We start from the raw sequence: 25,774 nt of genomic DNA on the forward strand, positions 1-25,774 counted from the left end.
AAACAAGAGCTCACCTTCTGTTTATTTCTGTGACTGCTTCCTGCTTATACCAGATCTTGGGAGGATTTCAGCCTGCACCTGAACAGCGGCTATGGCAGCCGTAGATGCCAAAGGCACGGCCGGGGGGACTGTTTGTCACAATGGACTCCGTGTTATAGGCAATGCTGCCTTTTGCTTTGGAGGAAGCCGCAGCGCAATCTCTTCACTGAAGCACAGCGGTTGACGTGATCTTGCTGATGGGAAACAATACTCCGGCGGGACGGCATCGCACGCGGCAGCAAACCTTTGCAGCGTTTGCCTTTCTCCCATCAGCCCCACGAGAGCTCCCAGGCCTTCAGCTGACTTCCTCCGACGGTCTGAGAGAGCGGGGAACCCCGGGTTCGGCCAGACACGCCGCCGGGACCCCAGCGCGGTGCCTGGCCTCCATCGGGACGAGCCCCCCCCGGCCCCGGGGCAGGCGGCCTGTGCCGGGCGCCGCGGCAGCCGCTGCCTGGGGGACGGGACCGCAGCACCTCGCGGGCTGGGCAGGCGCCACGCCAAACTTCCGTGATTTCTTACCGAAAGCCCTTCTCACGACAAGGCACGCGGAAGGGGGTGTGCGGTGCTGCAGGGGGCCCCCCGCATCGGCAGCGAGCGGCACCGCCAGCATCCCGAACCTCGGGAGTTAAGGGAGAGCCGCCCCTGCCCCGCCGGCGCCCCCAGGGCCCGCCGGAACGCGCCGGGGCCCGACCGCCCGGAGCCCGAGAAGTGGCTCCGAGTGACGCGGCCCCTCAGGCCGGGCCTCCCCCTCCGCCTGCCCCGGCCCGGCCCCGTCCGCCACCGCTCAGGGCGGCAGCCAGCCTTGCCCTGCCCCCGCCTGGCGGAGCGCGCCCGGCGCGACGGGCGATCCCGACACACCCGCCGAGGCTGGGGACCAGGACGGAGGCAAGCGTCCCGTTCCGCTGCGCCCGCCCTGCCGGTGTCAGCGTTCCCTCCTTCCCCTCCCCTCGTCCCCGCTCTCCGACTGCGCACTCAGCCGAGCCCGCCGCCCCAATCCCCTCAGAACCCGCCCCCCTCTCGTCCTGCCATTGGCCGATCTCGCCGTCTCTCCGGCGCCTCCCCTGCCCATTGGGCGAAGCGGGGAGGCCCCCCCCACCCCTCCCGGTTCTGTCGGTTGAGGCGAGCTGAGAGTAAATAGAAGCAGGAGCCCAAAATGGCGGAGTTGCCGAGTCCTGTTCGTGGCGCGGCGTCGCCCGAGCAGGAGCCGTTTGGTGCCAGGCCGGCTCCGGACGCGAAGGCTTCCCGTGGGTCCCAGCCAGCCGCCAAGAAGATGAAGGGAGCCGATGAGAGGAGCCTGAAGGGCACCAAGCGCGTCAACGGTGAAGGGGGCGGCGGCGGCGGGAGCGGGAAGCAGGCGCTGCCGCTGCCGGCGGTCGTGCCGAGCTACAGCAACCCCGCGGCGTGGGGCTTCCCCGCGCTCCCCTCTGGCCCCTCCGCGGGCGCGGGGGGCTTCGCTTTCCCTTCTCAGCTGCCCCGGAAGCTGCTGTCGCCCGCCGTTCTGCTGCCGCCGCCCGCCTCCCCCTCCTCCTCCTTCCAGCAGCACCAGCACCGCCACCACCGGCACCGCCTGGCTCCGGCCGCCGAGGCGGGAGGCTGCGGCAGCGGCGGGGCGGCCGGCGGCGGGAGCGCCAAGCCGAAGAGGCCGAAGGAAAAGCGGGACAAGGAGAGGAGGAAGCACGGGGCGCTGCCCGTGGTCGCGGCGGTGGGAGATGGCGGCGGGGGCCTGAGCGCGGCGGCCCGGGAGGAGAACGGAGAGGTGAAGCTGCTGCTGCCCAAAGGTGAGGGGTGGGCGCCGTGGCGGTGCGGGGGGCCGCTCGCCGCTCGCAGCTGCAGGGGCGAGAGGAGGGCGGCGAGGGCCGGCGGATGGTGGAAGGGGCAGCGAGCCTGGGGCGGGCACGGTGCTGTACGTGACGGTGCCCGGAGCCGCTGTGAGGGAGCAGGAAATGGTCGCGGTGCGCAGGTCGAGCTGTGGGCACGGCCGCCCGGCCCGGCGGCGGGGCTCCGCGGGGCCGCACCTGCCCGCCTGGCCCCCTGAGCCGGGGCGGCCCCGGGGGCTGCACCCCGCTGGGGACCGCCGGGCGCGGGCGGGCTGCGGGAGGGCAGCGGCGGCTGAGCCTGCCGTCAATCCTGTCAAAAAAGGGGGTGTGGAGTTGGCGATGGCGTCAGCTAGAAGCTGCCAGAGGCCTTAGGTTTTCTTACCTATTAGGGAAATAAGGGTGCCTCGTAATGTACTAGAGAGCTGCGAACAAAACTGAATTTCTGGCTTTGCTGTGGGGGGAGAAACGCAGAAGACTGCATGTCTCAGTCCCTAACTCTAAAAATTAAAATTAAAATTTAAAATTAAAAAATCCCTAACTCTAAAATTAAATTCCAAATAATGTCGTTTATTAGGCTGTTAATTTTTACTGGCAAAGCCATTGAGTACTAGAGAGCATGCACTTAAAACTTTAAGTACTTAGACTTTTGACATTTTATTTAGCTGCTTCTTCAGGTTTGCTTTATTTCCTGAAGATATCTGGGCTAAAATCTTCCAATAAATGGTGGAGGCCATCAGGAGAAGGGGAGAAATGCTGGGTTAGTTTATTAATGGGGCTGGGCAAAAATACCAGCTAAGACAAGATATTAGGCTAGATTCTTGCTTAGATCCTTGCTGACTGTGATCAGCAGTAGATACGTAGGCAGTAAAAGGCTGTAGGAAGACTATAAGCTTTTACTTCCTGTGTATGCTTTCCCAGTCTCCAGTGACCTTAAAACAGATGTTGATGCTTTTGCATTTACATGGAAATATGAAGAGCTTGAAACACTCACTCCGTTACCTAGTTTAAGCAAGGTGGCATTCTTTCAAAAGAAAGATAAACTATAGCTGTTATGTAGGCCTAGGTTATTTTGATTATGGTCTGCATTTCTACTTAGAGGATGAGCTAAGCTTGCAGGGAACGATTATTATTATCAGTGTACCTTTTTGTCTGTTGATTGCGTTTTCCACTAGTATCTTAGTCTCTGATTCACTTACCTTGAGGTTATTTTTATTAATGAATTGTTCTTTTTGGTCAGCATGTTGCTTGTATCTTTTTGTTCTTGGGATCTCGATTGCTAGTGTACAAGTGGGCTTTAGGTATGTCATTTCAATGCTTTCAAGTATTTCATTTTAGGGTTTTTTTGCTTGTTGTTGTCCAAAAGCTGACTTAGGAGAAGTCTTTGGAAATTATACTCAGTACATGTTTGGTGTTGGTGGAGCCTTCTCGTTTTCAAGGATGGCTGCTAAGAAACTCTTTCAATATCTTTCTAGCAAAGCTATGGGAATAACCATATTCACTCAGGTTGTCGTAGTGTCTTACCAGTGTCTCACAATCACATTAATAAATCTTCAAGAACAATATTACAGTAACAGGATGAAATGTTCTTTGCACATTGGTAAAAGAACCTATGACAGTGATGGTGTCAACTGAATAATTTTTAATTGAACCGGCCTGGAAGCAGTGATTTGTCTTTGAAAAGGAGATTCTGGACCTTGTATCTGGAAAGGATATTTTCTAAGAAATTCTATACTGACAGGCACAAGTACTTGGCATTTTAGTTGCTGTTCGCTCAGAACAGATCATTTTACCTTTCATATATTTCTTGAAGTCCTAAGTACAGGCAACAAATAACCCTTTCCAAGGCAAATGATGCCTGTATGGCATCTCCAGATTTCTGTTTAGAGGAACTGGTTTCTATAGATAAAATTTTGTGGCATAGTTTCTTATATAAATGAAAAACTTCACATTAATTAAACTGTGTATTTTTGCAGAGAAGGCCATAAGAAAGTGAGGGGTGCACTGAATCTTCTGCTGACAGCAATTGGCCTTTTAAAAATGGTTCTGTATTTGACTGTAGATTAAAGAATGGGTTTGTGCTCTTAATCCTGTGAATAATTTACTTTTCAGAGAGGAAAGGAGAAATGCAGTTAGAAGAAAATGACTGGTTGGGGGGCATACAGTATCCTAAGTATAGAGGAAAACTAAATGATATATTAGGGTGGGATAGTGGAATAGGCAGAAGAAGATACTGTAGGGATTCTGGTTGCAGCAGTGAACGTGGAATGAGTGAATTTAAGATGCTGACAAAAACGAGGGAGTAAATAACATGCAAAAGCTGTGTAAGAGGGAAACAATTCTGTGCTTTGGGATGAAAGACGTGTAATGAGGTGAATTCACAGAAGCTGTCATATGTGCAGCTGGTAATACTTTCTGAAAAATCAACCTTATGCAGGCAAGTGCAGTCTCCTTTTCCTTGAGTCTGCAGTTAGAGAACCTTTTTGCTTATGGTGCTATGGAAAATGAACAGCAACATGGTATTGACTGTATTGATTGTTCTTCCTCTTATAGCATTCAGAACTGATACGCATGAGTGTTGCACCCGCAGATGAGACCAGAGGTGCAGAAGTCTTTAAAACAGGCAAAATGAGCAAAAGATAAGCAGACGGGATGGGTGAGATTTCTTTGACTGCTTTGAGGCTCTGAAGATGGAAGAACTCCATCTTCCTCTTCACAGCCAAAGTGGAGATGTATTGCACGTGGGTACACAGGATGGAGTGGAATTCCCAGTTGCACTTTGTACCGCTAAGTGTGCTGGTGTCTTTGAAGTGGGAGGAGTCACATTTCTATCGGTGAGTTGTGTGTGTACTCTGTGAAATATAACAGTTATGATGCTTGGAGAAAAAGCTTTACCCTGGTGAAGAGAGAGGGAGGGCCTGCACAGACCTTGGTACTGGAGAAAATGAGGAATGAAGCTAGGGGAATTGGGGAAGGCTGGCAAAATTTGTCTCTTGGGATTTCTGGGACTGCAGAGTAGACAAGATAGTACAGGGAATCAGGGTGTGCAGTGATGCGGAGTGAACGAATGTGAGATCTGACTTGGGAAGCTGTCATCACAGGACTTGGAGTAGATCCAATAGCATTTTCCTAATTCTAGTTTACTGTGATGATGATGATGGGAGAAAATTGTGAGCAGATTTTTCACTTACCATTTGAAAAAGCTGATTATAGGAACTGATGCTTGTCCTTTGCTTGCAATAGCGATTGCTAGGTAAGACAGCCTAGTTTTGAGGCACCTTTCTTTCTGAAGTGATAGGAAGATGTCAAACTTGGTTATAGCCAAGATGGATGATGTGTTTAAAGCTCTTTAAAATTTTTTGTATGTTCTTCCTTGAACAAGTCTTCATTTACAGATTTCTCTGGTCTTCTAATTCATTGGTAAGACCTTTAAATTGCAGAGTCATAACCAGGCCTTACAGCTTGTGTTTCAATTAAATGAATGGAGTTGAGTGAACCTTTCTGAGATGGTGATCTAGCATGCAGAGAACTTGGAAGAGCATTTTGCCATATGCATGGTTTATTCTGCAGATACAAGGTTTAGGCTGTTTAAAATAAGCTTAAATTTCACTTGTCAAGTACATTCTGATAGTGGAATTAGAAACTGTGTAACTAATTTTGTGTTAAAACGTGTGAGTCTGACGGAAACAATTGCTGTTCCAGTTTATGACTATACTGATTCAGTTAGTCATTTAACTGATACACTGTTCTGGCACTTCATAGTTGAAATTGTTTTAACAGTGCAAAGCTCGATTCAGACACTCCCCACTTCATCAGATGATGCATGCCCAAAGTTTTTTGTTTTGGTCCATAGACTTGCTGTAAGGTGTGATCCAGATGCATGAACCGTCTTTTTCTATGGTGCTTTTTTGGTCATTTCTTTGTAAAATTTCCCTTTCCCTCTATTTTTTTTTTATTTTCTTCCATGATCCATTAGTTGGTAAGCTTACCTTAGTGTGCAAGCAATTACAGAATGAGACTGGCGCTTTAACTTGTGGATGGGGATTCCCCACATGAGCATGAAAGCTGAACATGGTACTGTAGCTGTTGGTTTTACTTCCAGCCGTCTCCTCCCGCCCCTGCCCTTTCTGTCTCCCACTGTCTTTGAGTGAGAGATTAGATTAGATTTCAGGTGGGTGTTTACCAGTAATTCTTCTGATACCTGGGTTGCTTTGGGCTGTGTGACGCTTCTGGGTTTTAAGCTTTCAAGAAATTGCAGTTTTCATGCTTGTTAAGTTTGGTTTGCATCTAGAGGGGTGCTCATTTCATAGTCTGACTTACTGAAGTAAGTTGGAGAAAGTTTTGGATCATCTTTTCCCCTCCTTTAGAGCTGGGACCATGCATCTTGCTAGTTAGGTTGTCTTTTTTTTTTTTTCTGCTAAACATTTCCTTTTTCTATTTACTTTTATTTCCTTTGCCTTTTTTTTTGTACGGTGTAGCTTGACTCATTCCCCCTCCCCCCTGCTGAATGCCTTAAATTCAGCAGTCAATTTTCATGCTTGTGAGGCCTCTTGATCACGCTTTTCTGAATTCTTTTATATATTTCTGTTTAGATACCCCACTGTAATCAGCAATGTCTAGAAAGTGTTTGAAGTGTGATATACAAGAGGAAGAGGGACTTCTCAAATTTCTTTGGGTATTCAAGATTTATATGCAGTTTATGTTTGAGAGCTGATAGTGACATTAATGTAAGCATCCAATGTTGAGATGAATTTGGAGGAGTGTGTCTTTCTCCTGAGGGACCCTATCCCTGTTTTGTTTCTGTGAAATAACCATGAAGCTTTGCTACACAGCGCAAAATCTTTCATCTTCTAACAAAGCCCCTCCTGTACCCCAGAATCCAGTTCTGTGCGTAATTTGTGCAGCAGAAACTTGTTCTGGTGTAGAATAAGAAATACCCTTTTTTTTTTTTAGTTGAAACAAGATCAGTAAGCTGAAATAACAGATCTGAAACCTTTTGTAGAGGCCTTGTTTGCAGCTGTCACATTCTCCACTACTGATTTCTGATGCAACTCCCCAGTGCCTGAGCTTAAACTTGGCTCACTCAGTTCTGCATGTAGAAGATCTCCTTTAGAAATGCAAAGATTAGAGGAATTGCAAAGACTAGATTTAAATTTCTTGGAAGTGTTTTGATTCTGAAAGGGGTCTGTCTTCCTTCCCATTCACTGGAGGGCTTGGGGAAATGTTGTTGCCTGGTAAGGAGGGGATTTTTAGTAATTTCTTGGATTTTAAACTTTAGTTACTGAAAGGAATGTCAGCCAAGTATTCCTGGTTATTGGAATGAGAAGGCTATAATGATTTTTTGGTGGTGTTTTTTTCCCCTTCCCTCTTTTCCCTCAGAAATACTGTATGGGTTTTTTCATATTCATGAAGTCAGGAAGCCTGCTATCCAGCATACCTTGTATGGCTTAATAAAAGTGCAGGTGTCAAAACCGTTAACATAGTGGTGTTAAATGTACTTCATGTATCTGCATAACCGGATAAACGTGGCTTCTTGAGGTTTTATTTTTATGGGTTTTTGTATAAAGGGAGGAGAGTGCTGGTGGAAGAAATAGTGACTGATGTCCTTGTACTCCCCTCCTCCTGCCCCTTCCCTTCAGTTACAGTACTGTTGGTGTTAACCATCTTGATGGTGTCCGTTAGCAGTAGTTTGTAAATATTTTGCCTGGTGTGCAGTGACAGCCCTTAAATCAAAGGCAGGAGAGAGAGGCAGACTACTTTGAACATAATCTATGACTGACTAATGTGGGTTACCATCTGGAAAACTGATGCAAAGCAGCTGCAACTTTTGGCATCTGACAAGGTTGTAAAGCTCGTCTCTTTCAGTGCTGAAATGGACTTGCTTGAGCTCCTGCATGGGCCTCAGGGTGAGAATTTCACAGTGTGACAGTGACCACGTTGCTTGTAATCTACTACAGGGTATTTCCCTCTTGACTCGTTCTCTATGCACTGGATTTACCTTTTTGTCTGTAGAAAGCTTGCAGTAGAGGCAAAGATCGGATTAAACTTCTGAAATATGAATGGTGTTGTCTGTGAATTTGTGTTCCTTTACTACTTTGAGAATAACTGCAACTGTTATGAGAAGGTGTCTGCCTAGTTAGGAAACAGAAAACTTTTTTAATAGCCTTTAGTTGTAAATGGCTGTTTCCCTTATAAGTACAGTGCATATTCCATTTCTTTCATTTATGTACTTAGCCCAACATCCAGAAAAAGTAGAAGCTTTTGGATCTGAGGAGGAAGTTTGCATATCACAGGATGGTAGGGGGTTGGAAGGGACCTCTGGAGATCATCTCGTCCCACTCCCCTGCTTGAGCAGGCACACCCAGAGCAGGAGGCACAAGAATGCGTCCAGGTGGGGTTTGAATGTCTCTAGGGAAGGAGACTCCACAGCCTCCCTGGGCAGCCTGTGCCACTGCTCTGGCACCCGCACAGGAAAGAATTTTTTTTTCTCATATTGAGGTGGAACTTCCTGTGTTCCAACTTGTGCCTGTTGGCCCTTGTCCTGTCATTGGGCACTATTGAAAAGAGTCCAGTCCCATCATGCTGACACCCACCCTTTAGATATTTGTAGGTATTTATGAAATCCCCCCTCAGTCTTCTCTTCTCCAGGCTGAACAAACACAAGTCTCTCAGCCTTTCCTCATAAGGGAGATGCTGCAGCCCCCTGATCATCTTGGTAGCTCTCCGCTGGACTGTCTCCAATAGCTCCCTGTCTTTCTTAAACTGGGGAGCACAGAACTGGACACTACTCCAGATGTGGCCTCAGTAGGGCAAAGTAGAGGAGGAGGAGGATAACCTCCCTTGATCTGCTGGCCACACTCCTTTTAATGCATCCCAGGATACCATTGGCCTTCTTGGCCACAATGGCACATTGGTGGCTCATGGTCACCTTGTTGTCCACCAGCACTCCCAGGTCCTTCTCAACGGGGCTGCTAACATGTACTGTTCAGCCCCCAGCCTGTACTGGTACATGGGGTTGTTCCTCCTCAGGTGCAGGACCCTGCACTTGCTCTTGTTGAATTTCATGAGGTTCCCCTCAGCGCAGCTCTCCACCCTCTCCAGGTCTCATTGGATGGCAGCACAGCCTTCTGGTGTATCAGCCACTCCTCCCAGCTTGGTATCGTCAGTGAACTTGATGAGGTTACACTCTGTCCCTTTGTCCTGTCATTAATTAATATATTGAACAGGACTGGACCCAGCACAGACCCCTGGGGAACACCACTAGTTACGGGAATCACTCTGAATTAATTCAGTTAATCATGTGGGTTCACTGTAAAGTGAAAACATTCTTCAGATGCCGTTGAGGAAGGTTAGGTGGAACGCTTCTTCATAACGGACTTCTTCCTGTCTGTATGTAGCACTTTTTTTAATACACTGCTGTTGCTGCATTTAATTAAAGGGTGTAGTGTTTCTGTGACATTAAACCAAAGAGTATGGACTTTGAGGTGACACTTGTATTGTAAACTTGAATGGGACATCTAGAAAGCTCTTCATTCCTTGGTTGTTGTATGCCCTCCAAACAGGAATACTTATCCTACAGAACTCTGTATTTTAAAGTTTACACATGGCATTGGCTTATTTAGTAGAGTAAAAAGTAACTTTATAACAATGGAGGCTTTTTTTCTTGAGACAGCAGAGCTTGAAAGTTAAGGAGTGAGCTTAATTCTTACCGGACCTTCCACAGCTGATTCCTACTGTGCTTGGAAGCTTGGAATTTATTTTTTTTTTTTAACCGTAGTAGGGAGTATTCACAAACTCTGTTTAGTCTGTGACCAGTTATTTCCTGAGCTGTATGTTTCTATGTCAAAAGCATGTAAAGCAAAAGTGCATTTTAATAGTGGAAAAACTTCACTAAAAGATACAGGGTTCTTCCATCTTTGTCCTGAGATATAAATTACTTCAAACTTTTGGCTTTTAGTTTTAGTGTATTTAGAGGTATGTAAAGGAATAGGAAGTCTCTGTGTGTGCAGGAAGAGCACGTAGTACAATGAGCAATGATGTGAGAAGACTCTAAGGGTTACTGTGCTACAGTAATGTTTATATGTAACAATTACTGGGTTTTAGTCATAATTGACCTTAATGTAGTTGTTAAAAAAACACAGTGGAGAATATGGATTAATGTGAAGAGACCTGAATATATCATCTGCTCTTCGGAGCTAGTCCCTAAAATTAATCAGATGAACAATAAGATAATGTTTTGAGGACCACTGACTTCTTTGGGTGTTGAATGTCACAAGGAAGCTATTGCAGCAGTAATAAATACTGGGCTAAGGAGAAATAGCTGTTGTTGGCTGCCTCAGTACAATATAGTGAATAGAAACAGCGACATCAGTCATCCAGCTGTCTTCTGGCCAAGTTGAGACCTAGTGCATTGCTTGGGGTTTCAGATGATTTTAAGATTAAAGATTTTGGTATGAGTGATTTGCTGATAAAACAGCAAGTGTTAATTTAAATCTGTAGTAGAGGAACTGGTATTTTCCCAGAGAGACTTGTTTCATTGCATCCTTTGTTGGTATCTTATGTTGCTATTAAGTGTTCTTTTCTGTCACTTCAGATGTGATCTATGGCATCGCGATTGACTTTTTCTTCTGTTGGAACTTTTAAGATTTGGTATTTTCTTCCTTTTCAAAGGAGAACAGACATAAGAGGAATTTTTTCTGACTATTTTAATCCAATAAAAAAAATTGCCCGCAAAATATCCCAAGCAAACAGATTAAATGTTAGACAAATCCTTATATTCAGTGTCTGACTAATCTTTTGATTATCCCTTACCAGAACGAGTTTGTTAAGAGTGATGCCAAATAACTCAGCTTCCATAAAACTGAAGTTTATATTGCTGGAATGTGGTGGGTTTTTTGTTTTTTGTAATATCTGGTGAAATGGAAAAACAGTTATTGAAATGTAAATATGCGTAGGTGGCTTCATTTTAAAATACTGTATAATGTTGATGAATTTTTAAAAGATTACTGTAAGCATCTTTGTGATTTCCTGCAGAACATATGCTTTGCCTATTCCTTTTTTTAATTAACCTTTTATTTAGACTAGGACTTTTTAAAAAATCCCATTCCCCCCCTCCCCCTGCTCCAAACCCACCACCAAACAAACAAACAAAAACAAAATACCCACACCCTTGTGGAAAAAGTTCCAGTAATGGACCACAACTATTTGGTAAGTTGTTCCTGTGACTAACTTGTGCCTTTGTTTACAAAAAAAAAAAAAGGAACAGTAATATGATAATTTACGGACTAGGGATGTCAGACGTCAGCTTCTAGTCACTGGTACATCCATATGTGTTGGGTTTTCTTTCAATGAAGACCTTTTTATTACAACTTGTCTTCCCTGTTTGAGTCAAATTATCCTTTCACATTACTTTGACCTCAAATTATCTCATTAGTATATGAAACTTAAATTTGTTAATTGCTTTTCTGAAGCTTCAGTTTTTCATCATTGTGAAAATCGAAACTATTCGAACGGTAGCTGCAATGCTGTGACATAGCCAGGTAATAGCTGTTGGTACTTGATCTTCTCTTGTCCTGATCACTGACCATTTGGGTTACGTTATTTCCCTGGGGACTCATTTCATCCTGTTACCTCAGCAGCTCAAGCTTTTTTTTTTTTTTGGTCTTTTTTTCCAATTTGTTAGGAGTAACTTTGGTGAAAGCTAATTACAGAATATTGTGTGGACATGGAAAGATTAGTATAAACATCACTTCACCTTTTACTGCTTTGAGATGCTGTTGCCCTACAAATGAAGCGGAGACCTAAGGATTTGGATCAGCAGTAGCTCTTACTGGTGAACCTCAAAACTATACAGGAGTGTTCCAAGTTTTCTTAGGTTGTTAAACAGAACAAGTTTTGTCTTGTTTTCCCTTGCCAACTTCACTTACTGGTTGTTTATTCTACGGCATGTAGATTGTAAATTGCTTAATGTTGGAGGCATTTGTTTTAAAGCTGTATTTTTGTGAAGGATTTTCAAGTTTCTTGGTTGAAAAAGTGAGACTTGAACTGAAATTATGTATGGCTGGAGGGGATTGATGTCTTGTATTAGAGAAAGACTCGGAGATACTGATTTTTGGCAAGTCCCAAAGAACTAGCCTGTATTGAACTGTATTGACTTTATTGGGCAGCATCATATGGTGGCAGCAGTTGGTGTGGAGGCTGTACTTGGAGAATTGCTCTTGCCCTTCCTTGTTAGATATCTGTGCCATAGGCATATTAATCATATTGATTGGCTGTATTGACTATTGTGCTTCTAAATGCCAACTTTGCAGAGCTGGAGTAGCTAAATTGCAATAGATTTTGTAGTAAACTCCATCTTAAAATAATTGGGTTGATTTTTATCACTGCATCCTATTGACAGCTGTGAAATAGAATATCACTGAGGAGGACAGTCTGCAGAATTTTGTTTGAGAATTGTGTTTTGAGTTCTGCCTTGAGAAAATACTTACTTTTACTGGTAAACTGAAGACATTTGAACTGAGAATTAAGATCCAAGTGTTAATCCATGGAATGACTCTCATTTTGACATAGGTTTTTTTTTTTATTGTTATGGTTTCATCTTTATTTCGATATGTATTTATGCTTTTTTGCCTTTCTTTTTAAGGAGAACTCTACTATCTATTACTTCTGTGGGCTTTGAGGAAGGAGACCTGAGAACTTGTATATTAAAGTTGGTATTCTCAACTGTTCTTCACTTGCCTCAGGCTGAACATTGGTTTTATTATAGTATTGTGATTTCTAAAAGGGAAATAATGAAGCTTAATTTACTTCAAACCTGCCTCGGTTGCATTTACTTTGTATTTGCAATGGCCTCAGGTATGATTTGCTTGTGGCTTTTGCTGGAGGAGGTCACAGGACACTTTGTTTCTTTTGTCTGGAAGGTCTCACCATTGACTCTGCTAATTGCTTCTGGATGTGAAAATAGACTACAGCCTCTTCAAAAGGTTTCATCTTGTTCTCTGCCTGTACTTCTGTGTTGCTTCTGACAAAACTGGAAGATTCATTGGCCTGTGATGCTATTCATGAGCCTGCAATAAAGGATTCTTTCAGTCTTTCTCTTGTCCTCTTTCAACAAGGCTCAGCATTTGTATATGCTCTTCAATCTTTCTTTGATTCATAAGTGATAGCAGAAGTCAACTGTACCTCTTAACAGTATGCAAATGTTGAGATAAGAATCTACATTTTCCCATGGTAATTATACTCCTGGCTGAGCTGACCATTCAGTGCAGGTTACAAATCAAGCCTGGCGTTACTGCCTACTTGCTGTATGAGTGTTCTCTTTCAGAGTGTTACTTCAGCTCCTGTTACGGAATTTATTTCCTATTTCATATTTCTTAAGTTGCAGGGGATTTACAATTTAGGTATTTCTTCTGGGGGAGAAGCAAGCTGGAGAGGAAGACTCATGTCTGCTTAACCTAATCCTACAAAGTACAGATTTGTGTGGTTTAGGAGAAATTGTTTGAATTCCATGGTCTGCTGTACAGATGAATCTGCTTTGTCATCTCTTCTTACTGAACCGTTAGAAGACTGTTCTCGGACGTGAGTGTTTCAGTCATGTAGCTGTACGCTTCTACGGGAGAACTTATCTTGGGCCGCATATCTCCGGGACACAGGGCTCTACCCACCCTGGGGACAGTGATGCACAGACATCAATGTGATGGATACAAAATATCCGTTTATTTAGCTGCGTCACACGCTTATATAGCTCTTGCGCTTCCTGTTCCTGCCACTCCTATGGGGAGGAGTCTATATTTCCGTCACATCCCGTGATCTTCCGGTCGCCGATCCCTGTCTATTCCCCTACACAGTCACTTAGAACTGAGACTTCCAGGTGGTGTTAAGCACAGCTACCTTATTCCTTATTATTTTTGTGCCAGCATAGTTTCTGTTCTTTCCCCACTGCTTATCTTGACCTATGGATAGAAAACAGAGATATCTCAATTGTCGTCTCTTAGTTTTTATTTTCTTTCTTAGGCTCTTCCCAAAAAAGTTCTTCATCCTAACAGCTGCTAGGGTTGAAGTTACTTAGCCTTACTAGAAAACTCCTGAAAGGAAAGATAGGAATGCTGTGGAGTCATTGTTACAGTATCCTTTTATGTGGATTACTGTCAACCTTTTGCACCTTTTGTTGAACTATTAACATGCTTCATAAACAGTTTGGTTACGGGATGCTCTATATTGTCTTCTAGAATTGAAGGTTTTCTTGGCTTGGTTCTGAGGAATATTTTTGATTTGTTAGTAGTGGAGGTACCTGCTGCTTCTATTTTACGTGAATGCTTGAGGAAAAGTAATTGGATTTCTCTTTGCTCCCACATGGGGTTTATAATGCAAGTATCATAAATAAAACATCAGGATTGTCTCTCAGCTGTATTATTGAGAAAGTATTCTGAAGCATAACATTATGTAGAAGCTTGAAATCAGATTTACTCTTTCCCTGTGGAGGTTAAAAAGCTCAGTAAACTCTTGGAGCAGGTACCTGGCTTCAGGCCAAGAAACTAGGCATGAAGTGCTGGCTGTAGTGCATCTAAGCCTAGTAAAATGAATTCTCTAAATCCTTGGCCTCAGAAGTAAATCTAAACTTGGCTTGAAAAGGTTACTCCTTGAAATTATGAATTTCTCTGGGTCTAGTATTTTTCATGTAGAAAACGTGCCTAAAGGCTCTGCTTTTGTATGACAATGGTTTAAAAACTTGGAGTGACTTGATGAGAAAGTAGATGAATAATGAACGCTCAGGTAAGCTGTTGCTGACTGTAGGTAAGCTAGGGAGGCACCAGCGCATTATATCTGCTGTGTAAATACAGCACACTTCATGTGTTTCTATTAATTACACCTTACTGCTCTTGAGGCATTAGTGTAGCCTGTGAACTTAATGTGAAAGATTTTGCAGCAAATAAGCCTTCATTCCAAGCTACTTGCAAAAGCCTTTAAATTTAGACTACGTGAAGATACTTATGTGAGGCTTCTAGTGTGTATGCGCACCCAGGAAAATACAAACTGTAGTCGTTTTCCCTGTTTCTCATCTAATGCATGTAATTTGAATCTCAAGAAATAAGAGCCAACTATGGATGCAAAATAAGAGCAGAAGGTAGTAGGAATAAGCAGAAGTGAACTGTATACAGTTAACATGCTGGGTTGTTGCATACAGTTCTAACATAACAGAAATAAAACTTGTCTGAGTTAAATAAGCTTATGTTGGATTATGCAACAGCTAAATATTAGCTTTTCATGTTATAAATACTGGGATTTCCTTGTAACTTCTCCTTTTATCCTCTTAGAGCTTACATTAGAGTAATATGAAACATGCATGTGACAATTAGTTTTCCATTCCTACTTAATTGTAAAATATTTGCATTTCAGCTCAAATCAAAGACAAAATTAAAGAAAGGGAAAAGAAGCAAAAAGAGAAGAAGAAGCACAAAATAATGAATGAAATCAAGAAAGAAAACGGAGAGGTCAAATTATTGCAGAAAGGTAAGTTCAAACTACATAGTAGTATTTAATTCTAGTGCTTTAAAATCTTTGGATTGGATACTGAGTTTTAATTATGTTTTTCGTTTAACTTAAATGTCATTTTCCCTGATTAGTTGGTATGGGGATTGCAAATTAGAATTTAACTATAAATGCTAATTTTTCTGTCAGCTGTGTTACGTACTGGAGATCAAAAATATAACTACCACCATAGTGTTGCTTATACAGTAGTAGTAAAGACTAGTACTTCAAGGAATAATATTGATCATCTACATCTTCTCTGAAGTTACTGAAGGAGGTTACCGTTTTATATATTGTGGAAAAGAAAAATGAATCCATGTCACATCTTCTATCTAACATTAAATGCACAAAACTGAATAACTAAGGAGTTATAATTGAGGAACTCTTTCACATGCTAAAAAATCACGTGCAACATGCAGTCTTAATTTTGGCTAGTTTTTTCAACTTCATTTACTCTAATTGGATATAATTAAAATAATGTTCTCACAGTTGCTTGTACATCCACTGAATCTTAGAACTGTACAGTAGTTGAGGTTGGAAGGGACCTAGTCCAGAGCTACTGTTCAAAGTAGGGTCAGCTAGAGCAGGCTGCCCAGGACTGTCAGACTGTGTAACTGCAAGGGTGGAGTCTCCACGATATCTCTGGACAACCAGTGTCAGTATTTGACCACTTTTGTAGTAAAAAGTGATGTCTTTATGTTTAGAAGTAAGTTCTTTTATTTGAGTTTGTATCTTTTACCTCTTGTTCTGTCACTGAATACCTCTGAGAATAGCCCAGCACCTGGGGAAAAATAACCGCAAGCACTGGTACATACTGGGGAGTGACCAGCTAGAAAGCAGCTTTACTGAGAAAGACCTTGGAGCTCTGGCAGACAAGCTGATCATGAGCCAGCAGTGCACCTTCAAGGCAAAAAAAGGCCAACGTGTTGCCAGCAGGATGAGAGACGTCATCCTTCTCCTCTTCTCAGCACTCCTGAGGCTGCATCTGGAGTACCGAGTCCAGCTGTGGGCTCCCCAGTACAAGAAAGATATGGACTTCATATGAGTCCATCATACGGAGAAGGTGCTGAAAGGACTGGAGCATCTAGTAGGACAAGGGGTAATGGTTTTAAACCAAAAGAGGATAGATTCGGACTAGATGTAAGGAAGAAATTTTTTACGATGAGGGTGATAAAACATTAGAACAGGTTTCCCAGAGAGGCAGCAGATGCCCCACCCCTGGAGACATTCAAGGTCAGGTTGGACGGGGCTCTGAGCAACCTGATCTAGTTTCTAGCTGGAGATGTCCCTGCGGACTGCGGGGGGGGGTTGGACTGGACGGCCTTTAAAGGTCCCTTCCAACCCAAACCATCCTATGATTCTGTTCTATGACCTTTCCTATGAGGAAAGGCTGAGACAGCTGTCACTGATCAGCCTGGAGGAGGCTCAAGAGGAATCTCATCAATGTGTATACACCTGATGGAAGGGCATGAAGATGATGGAGTCAGGCTTTTCTCAGCAAGTGATCAGTGACAGGACAGGAGGCAGTGGACACACATAAAAAACCACAAAATTCTGGTTGAATGTAAGGAGAAAAAAAAAAAAAGAAAAACCAACCTCTTTACTGTGAAGATGGTTGAGTATTGGCACAGGTTGCATACAGAGGTTGTTAAACCTGACTGGACACAGTCCTGGGCAACCTGCTTTAGGTGATTGTGCTTGAGCAGGGGGATTGGACTAAATGACATGAAGAGATCCTTTCCAGCCTCAGTGCCTTAGTGAGCCTGGCTACATCTTTATACCCTCTCATCAGGTATTTGTACACACTGCTAAAATTCCTCTTACCCCCCAGCTTTGTTTTCTCTGTGCTGAACAATTCAGTGCTCTCAGCCTCTCCTTGTGTGAGTGATGCTCTGCTCCTTTAGTAATTTTAAGGTCCTTTGCTGCACTTGCTCCAGTATGCCCATGTCTGTCTTGGACTGGCAAGCCCAGAACTGGACATGAGAGTCCAGATGTGTCTCACCAGTGATGAGCAGAGGGGAACAATCTCCCCCCTCAGCCCGCTGGCAGTGATCTTCCCAATGCTGCCCAGCAGGCTGCTGGCCTGCTTTGCCACAAAGAGGCACCAATGCCTTATGGTCAACCTGTCATCTGCCAGGACCCCCAAGTCCTCCTCTGTCGGGCTGCTGTGCAGCCAGATGGGCCCCAGCCTGTACTGGCACATTCCTCTTAGGAGCTGGGCTTTGCACATCCCTGTGCTTATGTCCTGAGCCCACAGAGTTGGCCTGTTTCTCCTGGTCCCTCTAACTGGCAGCAAAACCCTGTGGTGCATCAACCACTCCTTCCAGTTTTGTATCACCTGCAAACCTGTGGAGGGTGTGCTCTGTCCCATGGTGCCCCCTGCTAATGAAGGTGTTGAACAGTATTGGCACAAGTTATCAATGCCTGGGTTACTCCAGAGGTGACTGTCCTCCAGCTAGACTTTGGGCTGCTGATTGGTTCTTTAAGCATGGCAGTTAAGCTGTTTCTTGATCCACCTCACTGTTCAGTTTTCTCCTGCATCAGTTTTTCTGTGAGGATGTTGCTTATTTAAGTAGACAAAATATTTTTTATCTCTTCTTATCAGGATCTACTTTTGAAGTTAGGGGAAAATTCCTGATACATTTTCTGGTATCTTATCTGCTGTAGGAGTTAATTTACAAACAAAAACCTGAAACCTCCAAACCAAAACGTTATCTTCAACACGTTCATATAAGGCCAGAGGCACAGAACCCTGTAATTACTACATCAGATATTATACTCTAAGCACAGCTCCAAGTAACTGTTTTAGCAACTAGACAGCATAAAACCTGTGTTGATCAGATCTCAAGGTATCAGCTTAGACCATGAGGAATTCGTACGCTGGTGACTTCCTGTGAAAAGAACAGATGTGGCTTCTCTTTGCCTAGCATGAAAGGAAGTTGCTGTTTGATATACTGGGTGACACTTAACTGCCTCAATAGGGAGGTTCTTCAGATTTTGTTTCTGTACTGGCCTCTTTTTTTTTTTTCACCCTGTGTAAGACAGCAAATCTTGTTACACAGATCTAATACATGATACCTAATGGGAGTATTGGGCCTCAAATGGTGCTTTGCTTTCAACTTAATATTAAAAAAAAAAGCGTATACACAGGGACTGTGTTAGGACACCTCTGCAGTTCTGAGCTAGCTGAGTAGTGCGCTGGTTATTCTCACAGAGAACAGTGCTACAGGTGCGTTAGGTGCCTTATCCCTATGTAATATATCTGATAATGTTACCAGTCAAGTATCAGGTTTTCTTTAAGATGTTGGCGGGAGGTGTTTTGGAGAGGCTATGTTTGTTTTGCCAGTGTACTGCAAAATTGACTCCTATTTCAGGGAAACAAGGGGGTGTGTCAGGAGAGCAGTTACAGAGAGCAGACAGATCCTCTTGACTGGGTTTGTATCCTGTTCAGAATAGTAGCTCTGGATGTCTTCTGTGGGCCTCCAAAATCTGCCTGGATGTGCTTGTATGTGCTGTGAAGTTTCTGGCAAATTTCCTGTTCCTTCTGCTGGTCTAGCATTACGTCCTGGAAGCTGAAGACAAAAGAGCAAAGGCAAAAGTGCTTTAAGATGCAACTTCTTGCCTGTATCAGCAGTCAGTGCCGCTGTGACCATCACAAACATAATTAACTCCTTGTCTAAGGATATCTTCTTCCTGTGGAACAAAAGTTAAGCTCCAAGCCCTTTTATTCTCAGCTCAGAATTCACTGTGTGGGCTTAGGAACAAAGGCTTGGAAGTAGTCTACTTCCCTTCTCTTTGGGTTTTTGGTTTTGTTGTTGGTTTTTTACGTGTGTGAGTTAAGAGACTACAGTGCTGTTCTCTAAAGACAGCTTATTTCCTTCTTCTAGGCATCGGATCTGTATCTTGTAAGATGTTACTCTGACGGTCTGCTGAATGCTTTTCTTGTCTTGGGAATATCATTAGTGGTTTGCGTTTTGTCTTTTTTTTTTTTCTTTTCTCTTCTGTTTGTGACTTGACTTTCATTGAGGGGGTGGAGGTAATAGCCTACCTGACTCCAGACAGTTAAACTAGCTGTACAAGATAAAAGGTGGATAGTTGTGGAAGAGGAAGGTAGTACTGAGGAACTGATGCCTTTTGAGGCAGAGTTGGTGCATAAGCCTGATTTTGGCGCCTTCAGCTGAATGTGGAAGAGTTTACTTACATTAGGAAGCTTAGGGATGCAAGCTGTTTGTCTGCCTAAACAGACAGGTTGCTGTTCTTTTGAAAGCAATGATAAAACTTGCCCACCTTGGAGAAGGGCAACTCTTAAAAAAAGTATTTTTGCAGTCCCTGAGGCTTCTAAGGGAGATGTGTTTGGCTTTTTCAGAGAGCCTGATGGCTGTTCTTATGCATCTAGAATGAAAAAGTGTTTTGTCATCCTTTTGCACTTGCAGATATATTCCCTGTAGAATAAGGCTACATAATTTCCCCTTTTTCTCGGAATCCATTATGTGGAAGGAAGAGCTCAGTTCTTGGGGGGGTGGAAAAAAAGCTGCTTTGCACATGTATATTTTTAAAAATTCAGGAAATACAAGCGATTCACACTTGCTTTTCAAGAAATCTGCATAATGAAAAAGTTACCATTTTAGAAATCGCAAGTTTCCTACAAAAAACATTTACACCGATGTGACATGGCTGAGGGTTACTGGAGGTCCTGCAAAGAGAAGAAGGATTAATAAGCTTATTTGTAAACAGCCCCACTTGTGATTTTCCTTTTAAAAAAAGTCCTATTTTTCTAATTATTTAAATCAGAGCACAGCAATTTCTAGAAGTGCAGTAGGAAAAATTCTTAGTGTGTATTTCTGCAAGATGAAATGCCTTGGTTTATGGAATGCTAAAACACAGGGAAGAAGGGAGAATGAACACCTTTATCGTGCTGGTATGAACATCTGCAAGTACAAATTGTTTTCTAAAGCTTTTTTATTCTTTTGGGAGAAAGGATATTTAATTCAAATGTACGTTCTTATGCTTTTAAAGTTCTTTATGGCTAGGTTTGCACAGAAGTAATTGTAAACTTCCTATATGTAAGACAAGACCCACCTCTGAATCATACTGCATGTTTTTTTCCCATCCACTATATTTTGTCTTTGTGTGCCTTTAGGGAAAATGTTGAAGGATTTTTATGCAGTGCGCTTTAGTTGATGGGACATTGAGGGCATGGGAATGGCGCACAACCTACTGCACTGATTTGCTTGTAATACTGATCTTGCTTCGCAGTCCTTATGGACTAAGTTATCAACTTTTACCAATGAAATATATAAGGTGAAACACAGATGTCAAATACAGGTAGGATATATGTGATGAGATCCCTAAAAGCAGAGCTCTTCTAAGTTCCAGCGGACCTCAAACATTTTTCAGAAAGAATCTTAAATCGTTTGCTTACCTTTTGTGTAGCCGGTGGTTCACTGTTTTCCAGGCTTTCTGGAGATGTCTTTGCTGCTGCTTGCCCTTGGTTCCTTCCCATCCTTTTACATTCATTTCTACCCCTAAAGTTGCTGCAGCCTCCATTACTCCTGTTCAGCTAGTGCATTCAGTTGCCTACGCTAATCTCTGAGAACCTAAAAGGAACCGTCAGTGGTAGACTTGAGCAGTCCCTGCTGTTGTCCAGGTAGGGTGAGACACTGTCAGCACATGCTGCTTTGGGGTGGAGCAGGTGGCAGCTGGAGGGAGAGCAGTGCTCTAACAGCTTTGAAATGTGTCTTGCTGGAGGAGGGGGGCTGGAGCTGGAAACAAAGACTTCTGGTACATCAATGAAAAGCAAAAGTTGAGTCTTTACTACCACTGCCTGCAAAGCCTATGTAGGTTAAAAGGTTTCCATGCAACTTTTTGGTTGGAATAGATCAGAAATACTGGTCTGAAGGCTGTGGGTACGAATTATGATTGGATGTAGCATATGCACATGTACTATTTGGAACTACTTCTCACAGTGAAGACTGTGGAAATAATTGTAGTTTTTAATTACTTTATTTCAGAGATGAGGAAATAAAAGATAGTTCAGAGAGAATTGCAGTGCTGTCACATTAGAGGAGCTCTTCCTTTGAGAACAGTGTTTCTAACTCCAGGTTATTGCTGGTAAATGTCTTGTTGCTAGGCTGGGTACAGAGAAGATACTTTCCTTTTGCTCTGTGATTGTATTGTATATGTAAAATGGGTGTCAGTTCTAATTTCCATGCCATAGGTTAGTTAGAATACTGTTATGGTCAGCTCAGAAAAGAGGTCTGGTTACCCTACTGTCTTTAAAGTTTTTCCATAACAGCATGAAAAATGCTGGTAGTGGAGTGCATTTGCTGCCTCTGATGCTTGAAGTGGAAGGCTTCATTGAATCAAGATGATTAAATCAGCACTTTTTCACCCTATAGTGTATTTTAAGATACATACAGACACAATGAACTGTACAATAATTTTGTCCTGCATGATTCCTCTTAGAGATTCTCATTCTCCCATGCAGACCTATATTTTTGAACAGAAATCTTCTGTTATACTTTCCCCCTCCAAAAGTTTCTGTCCTTGCTTCCAGTCTGTGTGGAATTTCTGTTATGGTTTTTATTTTGGATGTTGATTTATTTAGCGAGTAGAGAATTAGAAGTATGGAAGGAATAATAGGTTGCTGCTTTTTAAAATACTATTTATAATATACATAAAATAGTTAATCTGTAATTTTATTTATATATATTTACTGCTGTAACTTGGGTGACCATACTCCAGAGGCTGTTTGCAAGTTTTGTAGTTTTAGACTGTTCATTGTAGAAGAATTAACTGAAAATATTTTAGAGCTTTATAATTTTTATTCATCACTATAAATCTCTGCTTATCTTAGAACATACTATTGAAGCTTTCATAAGTGCAGCTGTTGGAAAATGTATAGGAGGAAGCATGTTAAGATCTTCCTGTGTGGCTCTGATGGGTAACAGTTATCTTAATGAACTAAATGTAGTAGAAGTCAATGTACATCCCTGTAGCAACTTTTATCATATCCTGTGCCTGTATGCCTCTAAGCTGGTCACTTTCAGAAAATATTGAATAGCTGTTCTCAAGGTGGACGTGACTATTCAACTTCCAGGAGGGCTGACACAACATGAAGTAGGATTATTTTAAGTATTTTAGGCTTGACTCTTCCAATGTTTAAAATTCAAGCTTTCAAGCTTATAAATAGATGAGATAGCTGTAAGTTCTCCGGTGTACTCCTGCTGTTTGGTTTGCTTCCTGGGCTGTGTACTGAGTCACCTTGAATTTATGTTTGTTTTCAGCACATGGTCTATTAGTTTTTCAACATTTCGACAGTTGATCTTGGTCATTCGTATTTGCAAGTGACTATGTGCATTTTGTGTCTGTTCAGAATTCCATGTGCATGGGCTAACTGTTAGGAAGTCAGCTGTTCTAGTAGTTTTGAACTATTTTGTATTATGTTTTTAATTAACTCATCACATTATTATAGACAATTATACTTAATGAAAAAATATATAAAATATTATGTTAAAATAAATGTAAAATTCTGTCACTTATTTAACTATCTGGCTGGTACAAATGTGAGGGTTTTTTTAGGATCTAAAAGACTTCTCATGGTTTTTCTTGCCCTTTTAAAAATTTCTTCACTTTTTTTTTTTTGCTATTGTAAGTGGCAGTGCTTCCAAGAATGCTTGTACTCTATGACTACATATTTTATTTATTTACTGGTTGATGAATGGTGTCTTGGCTGCTCCTGTTTTAAGCTATTTTTTAGTTATTTGTGGTTATGAACTTAACTCATTGGAAGATACAGGGGACACTTCTGTGGTTTGAACTGGGATTTCTGTGTTGACTATTTAAAGACTCAGCCTGAAGAGCTTTAGCAGAGCTAAGTCATCATAAATTTCTAATATGTCAGTAGCTTTAGTTTGAATTGTAGTGAGAATGCTAGAAAACGCTTGAGTCATTTGGCCATGTGAGACTATGGGAAGAAAGTGAAGATCATTAATTGGAGGTTACTGCTTACCTATCCCCTTACCAGAGAGTACTAGGGAGAATGTCTTGTAGTATTGCAGTAGGAGACCCTGGTTCAGGACCAAGCCAAAGACTTAGTTTTACAGCTGATAATGGGACCAGCCAGGCTGATCTCTCTCTGCAGAACTAGTAGTATACCTGCAGCTGCTTGATATTGCTGTGACTTTTCACATGCTATAAAATGAGGAGTAAGATGATGTGTTTCAGGCCTTCAGCTGAAAAATCTAGGAAATGTGGTCCCTGTTCAGGCTCCTCGGTATTGATGCTTTTTCCTCTGTGCTCCTGCCTCCCACCAAGTGGTCCTCAGCTCTGTTAAATTTCAGGGACTGAGTTCTGAAGTGGGGAGGTCAAACTGACTGTAATTAGTGACTGCAGTTAAAAATGTTTGTCCCTTCCTGCTACTAGCTGTCAGCTAGGAAACTGTGGCAAAGAACAATTTAGCATAGTTGTTAATATTTTTTCTCTTTAAACTTTTAAAGTTCCCCCCCTAATAATTTTGGGGGCTGTGACCTCGAAGTTGAGAAAAACTGCTCAAGTTGAAATAATTGAATGAAGTAAAAGCTTTGTGGCCTCTGCTTACGTGACATTTCAGATCAAATGATCTCATGGACAAAACACAACATAAAATAAACTTCAGGTAACTTCTGAGTGTTCTTCTTATAAAAGCTCATGCTTGGGAGGAGGTCAGGCTGCCTAGCATCAGTTTAAATTACAAGTACCTATCATCTAGTACTAACAGAGCATTGGTTATTTGCATAAAATTCAAACAGTTCTGAATCTCAGTCCTCAGTAATAGGTCCTGTGCTGTCAGTGACAGGGATATGTGGCACAAGAAATAAATTTACCTTGAAAGATCTACCTATCACGTAGATGTATGCAGCGGCAGAAGTATTGGTGGTATGTAAGGCCTGACTTGCCTAGAGGGTGGATAAACGTTAAGAGGTAGTTCTCTTTATTGCTGAGTATGTGCATGCACGAACAGAATAAATATGGATTTCCATTCTTCTAATTTCATTAAAAATACAATGCAAGTTTTATAACTCCTTCTTTGTGCAAATAGTGCTAGCCAAATAAGAACAGAAGCAAAATTAAAATCTTGGTGTTCTTTGGTATTTTACACTCCAGTAAAGTGGGAGCTCAGTCTGCTTTTTAACATCAGATCAAGGGGAAAGTTCCTGTAAGCATCTCTGGGTGCTGAGGGGTTTTCTCCCCACCCTCCACCTCATTTATTCCTTGTTCTTGGAGTCCCAAAGCACTTCTCTGACTCACCTTAACTAAAAGACTTTCTTAATACAAGTGAAAGTTCTTACTTCTGTCTCGTGTTTCTGAATCATGTAGTGGGAAACGGCTTTTGTTTTGTTTATAGGTGTTTCAGTAGCTGAGCTTGTCTAAATGCATCTCAGAACACCTAGAGACAGAATATGCCATGCACTTGAAAATGGCTACTGTCTTGGCTGAAATCAGATTCCAGCAGTTGTAGGTACATGTATGTATGCACCCTTATTGTGATTGCTGGTGAAGATGCTCTGGAACACCTGTCTTGAAGGTTTTGGATTGTGAGGGTGTGCCTCAATCATAACTACTTGAGAGGTGAAATAAGTTAGCTTGCATCAAGCACTGCATTGCTGCTGCAAAATCTTGCTTAAAACAAAGCTAGTTTGGGTATCTCAGTCCTAGAGTGTTTGGAGACTTATTCTGCCTTTTGGGTTGCTTGCTTATGTTTTCACCAAATTCTGTATTTTTGCTCTGAGGCAGCCTGATTACTGCCCTAGGGAGACCTTGAAGGCAGCTGTTCTTTTTTGGTGTCTGTTAGCCAAGTGTCAAAGCAGCATTACTGGTTTTGGAAGAAACAGCATGTTTTGCTTTAAAGTATTTTGATATAGGCACCAGAGGAGTGACAGAATGGGTGTGCTTCTGCTTTTCTCTACAGTAATGCAAAAGAAGAATAGGATGAAAGTACTTTATTGGGCATTGCTGACAGCAATCCTGGTATTTCAGCAAAGTAGTTCCTTTTGCCTTTGAAGCCTTTGCAACTTCTGAGCAGCTTTAAACACCTACTTCAGAGTGGGTCTTGGAAATTCAGTGGAGCAGAAGCCTTAGGCTAGAAATGTGCCGCCTCCTTGTACTGTGAAATTCTATTCAAGCTTTGCTGAGAAATGCTACTTCTAGAAATGTTTTCCATTTTGTTTGTATTTCTCAGGAAAACTTTGGCCATATACTAAAGTAACGGAATACAAGTATTCAATATTTGTAATATTCGGTTACAAATCAATAATTGAACATTTTGTGAACAAATACAAATCAATAATTCGACACAAATAACTGAGCACATATATGTTGAAGTCCAAGCGGTATTGGGAAGAAGCACTATACAG

General features: G+C 42.5%; 1 protein-coding gene across 2 annotated transcripts in view; it reads left to right on the plus strand.

Moving 5' to 3' along the window:
- The first annotated feature begins 1,136 nt into the window (after positions 1-1,136).
- The window catches only part of RSBN1L (round spermatid basic protein 1 like), a 52,833-nt gene continuing 28,195 nt past the window's right edge, over positions 1,137-25,774 (plus strand). For both annotated transcript variants that reach the window (XM_075081457.1, XM_075081458.1), the window contains exons 1-2: positions 1,137-1,817; positions 15,249-15,362. In XM_075081457.1, the coding sequence (XP_074937558.1) occupies positions 1,193-1,817; positions 15,249-15,362 (739 nt within the window). In that variant the 5' untranslated portion in view covers positions 1,137-1,192. The remainder of the gene's footprint in view (positions 1,818-15,248; positions 15,363-25,774) is intronic.

This window comes from Phalacrocorax aristotelis, chromosome 1, assembly GCF_949628215.1.
Source record: "Phalacrocorax aristotelis chromosome 1, bGulAri2.1, whole genome shotgun sequence".
Taxonomy (NCBI): Eukaryota; Metazoa; Chordata; class Aves; order Suliformes; family Phalacrocoracidae; genus Phalacrocorax; species Phalacrocorax aristotelis.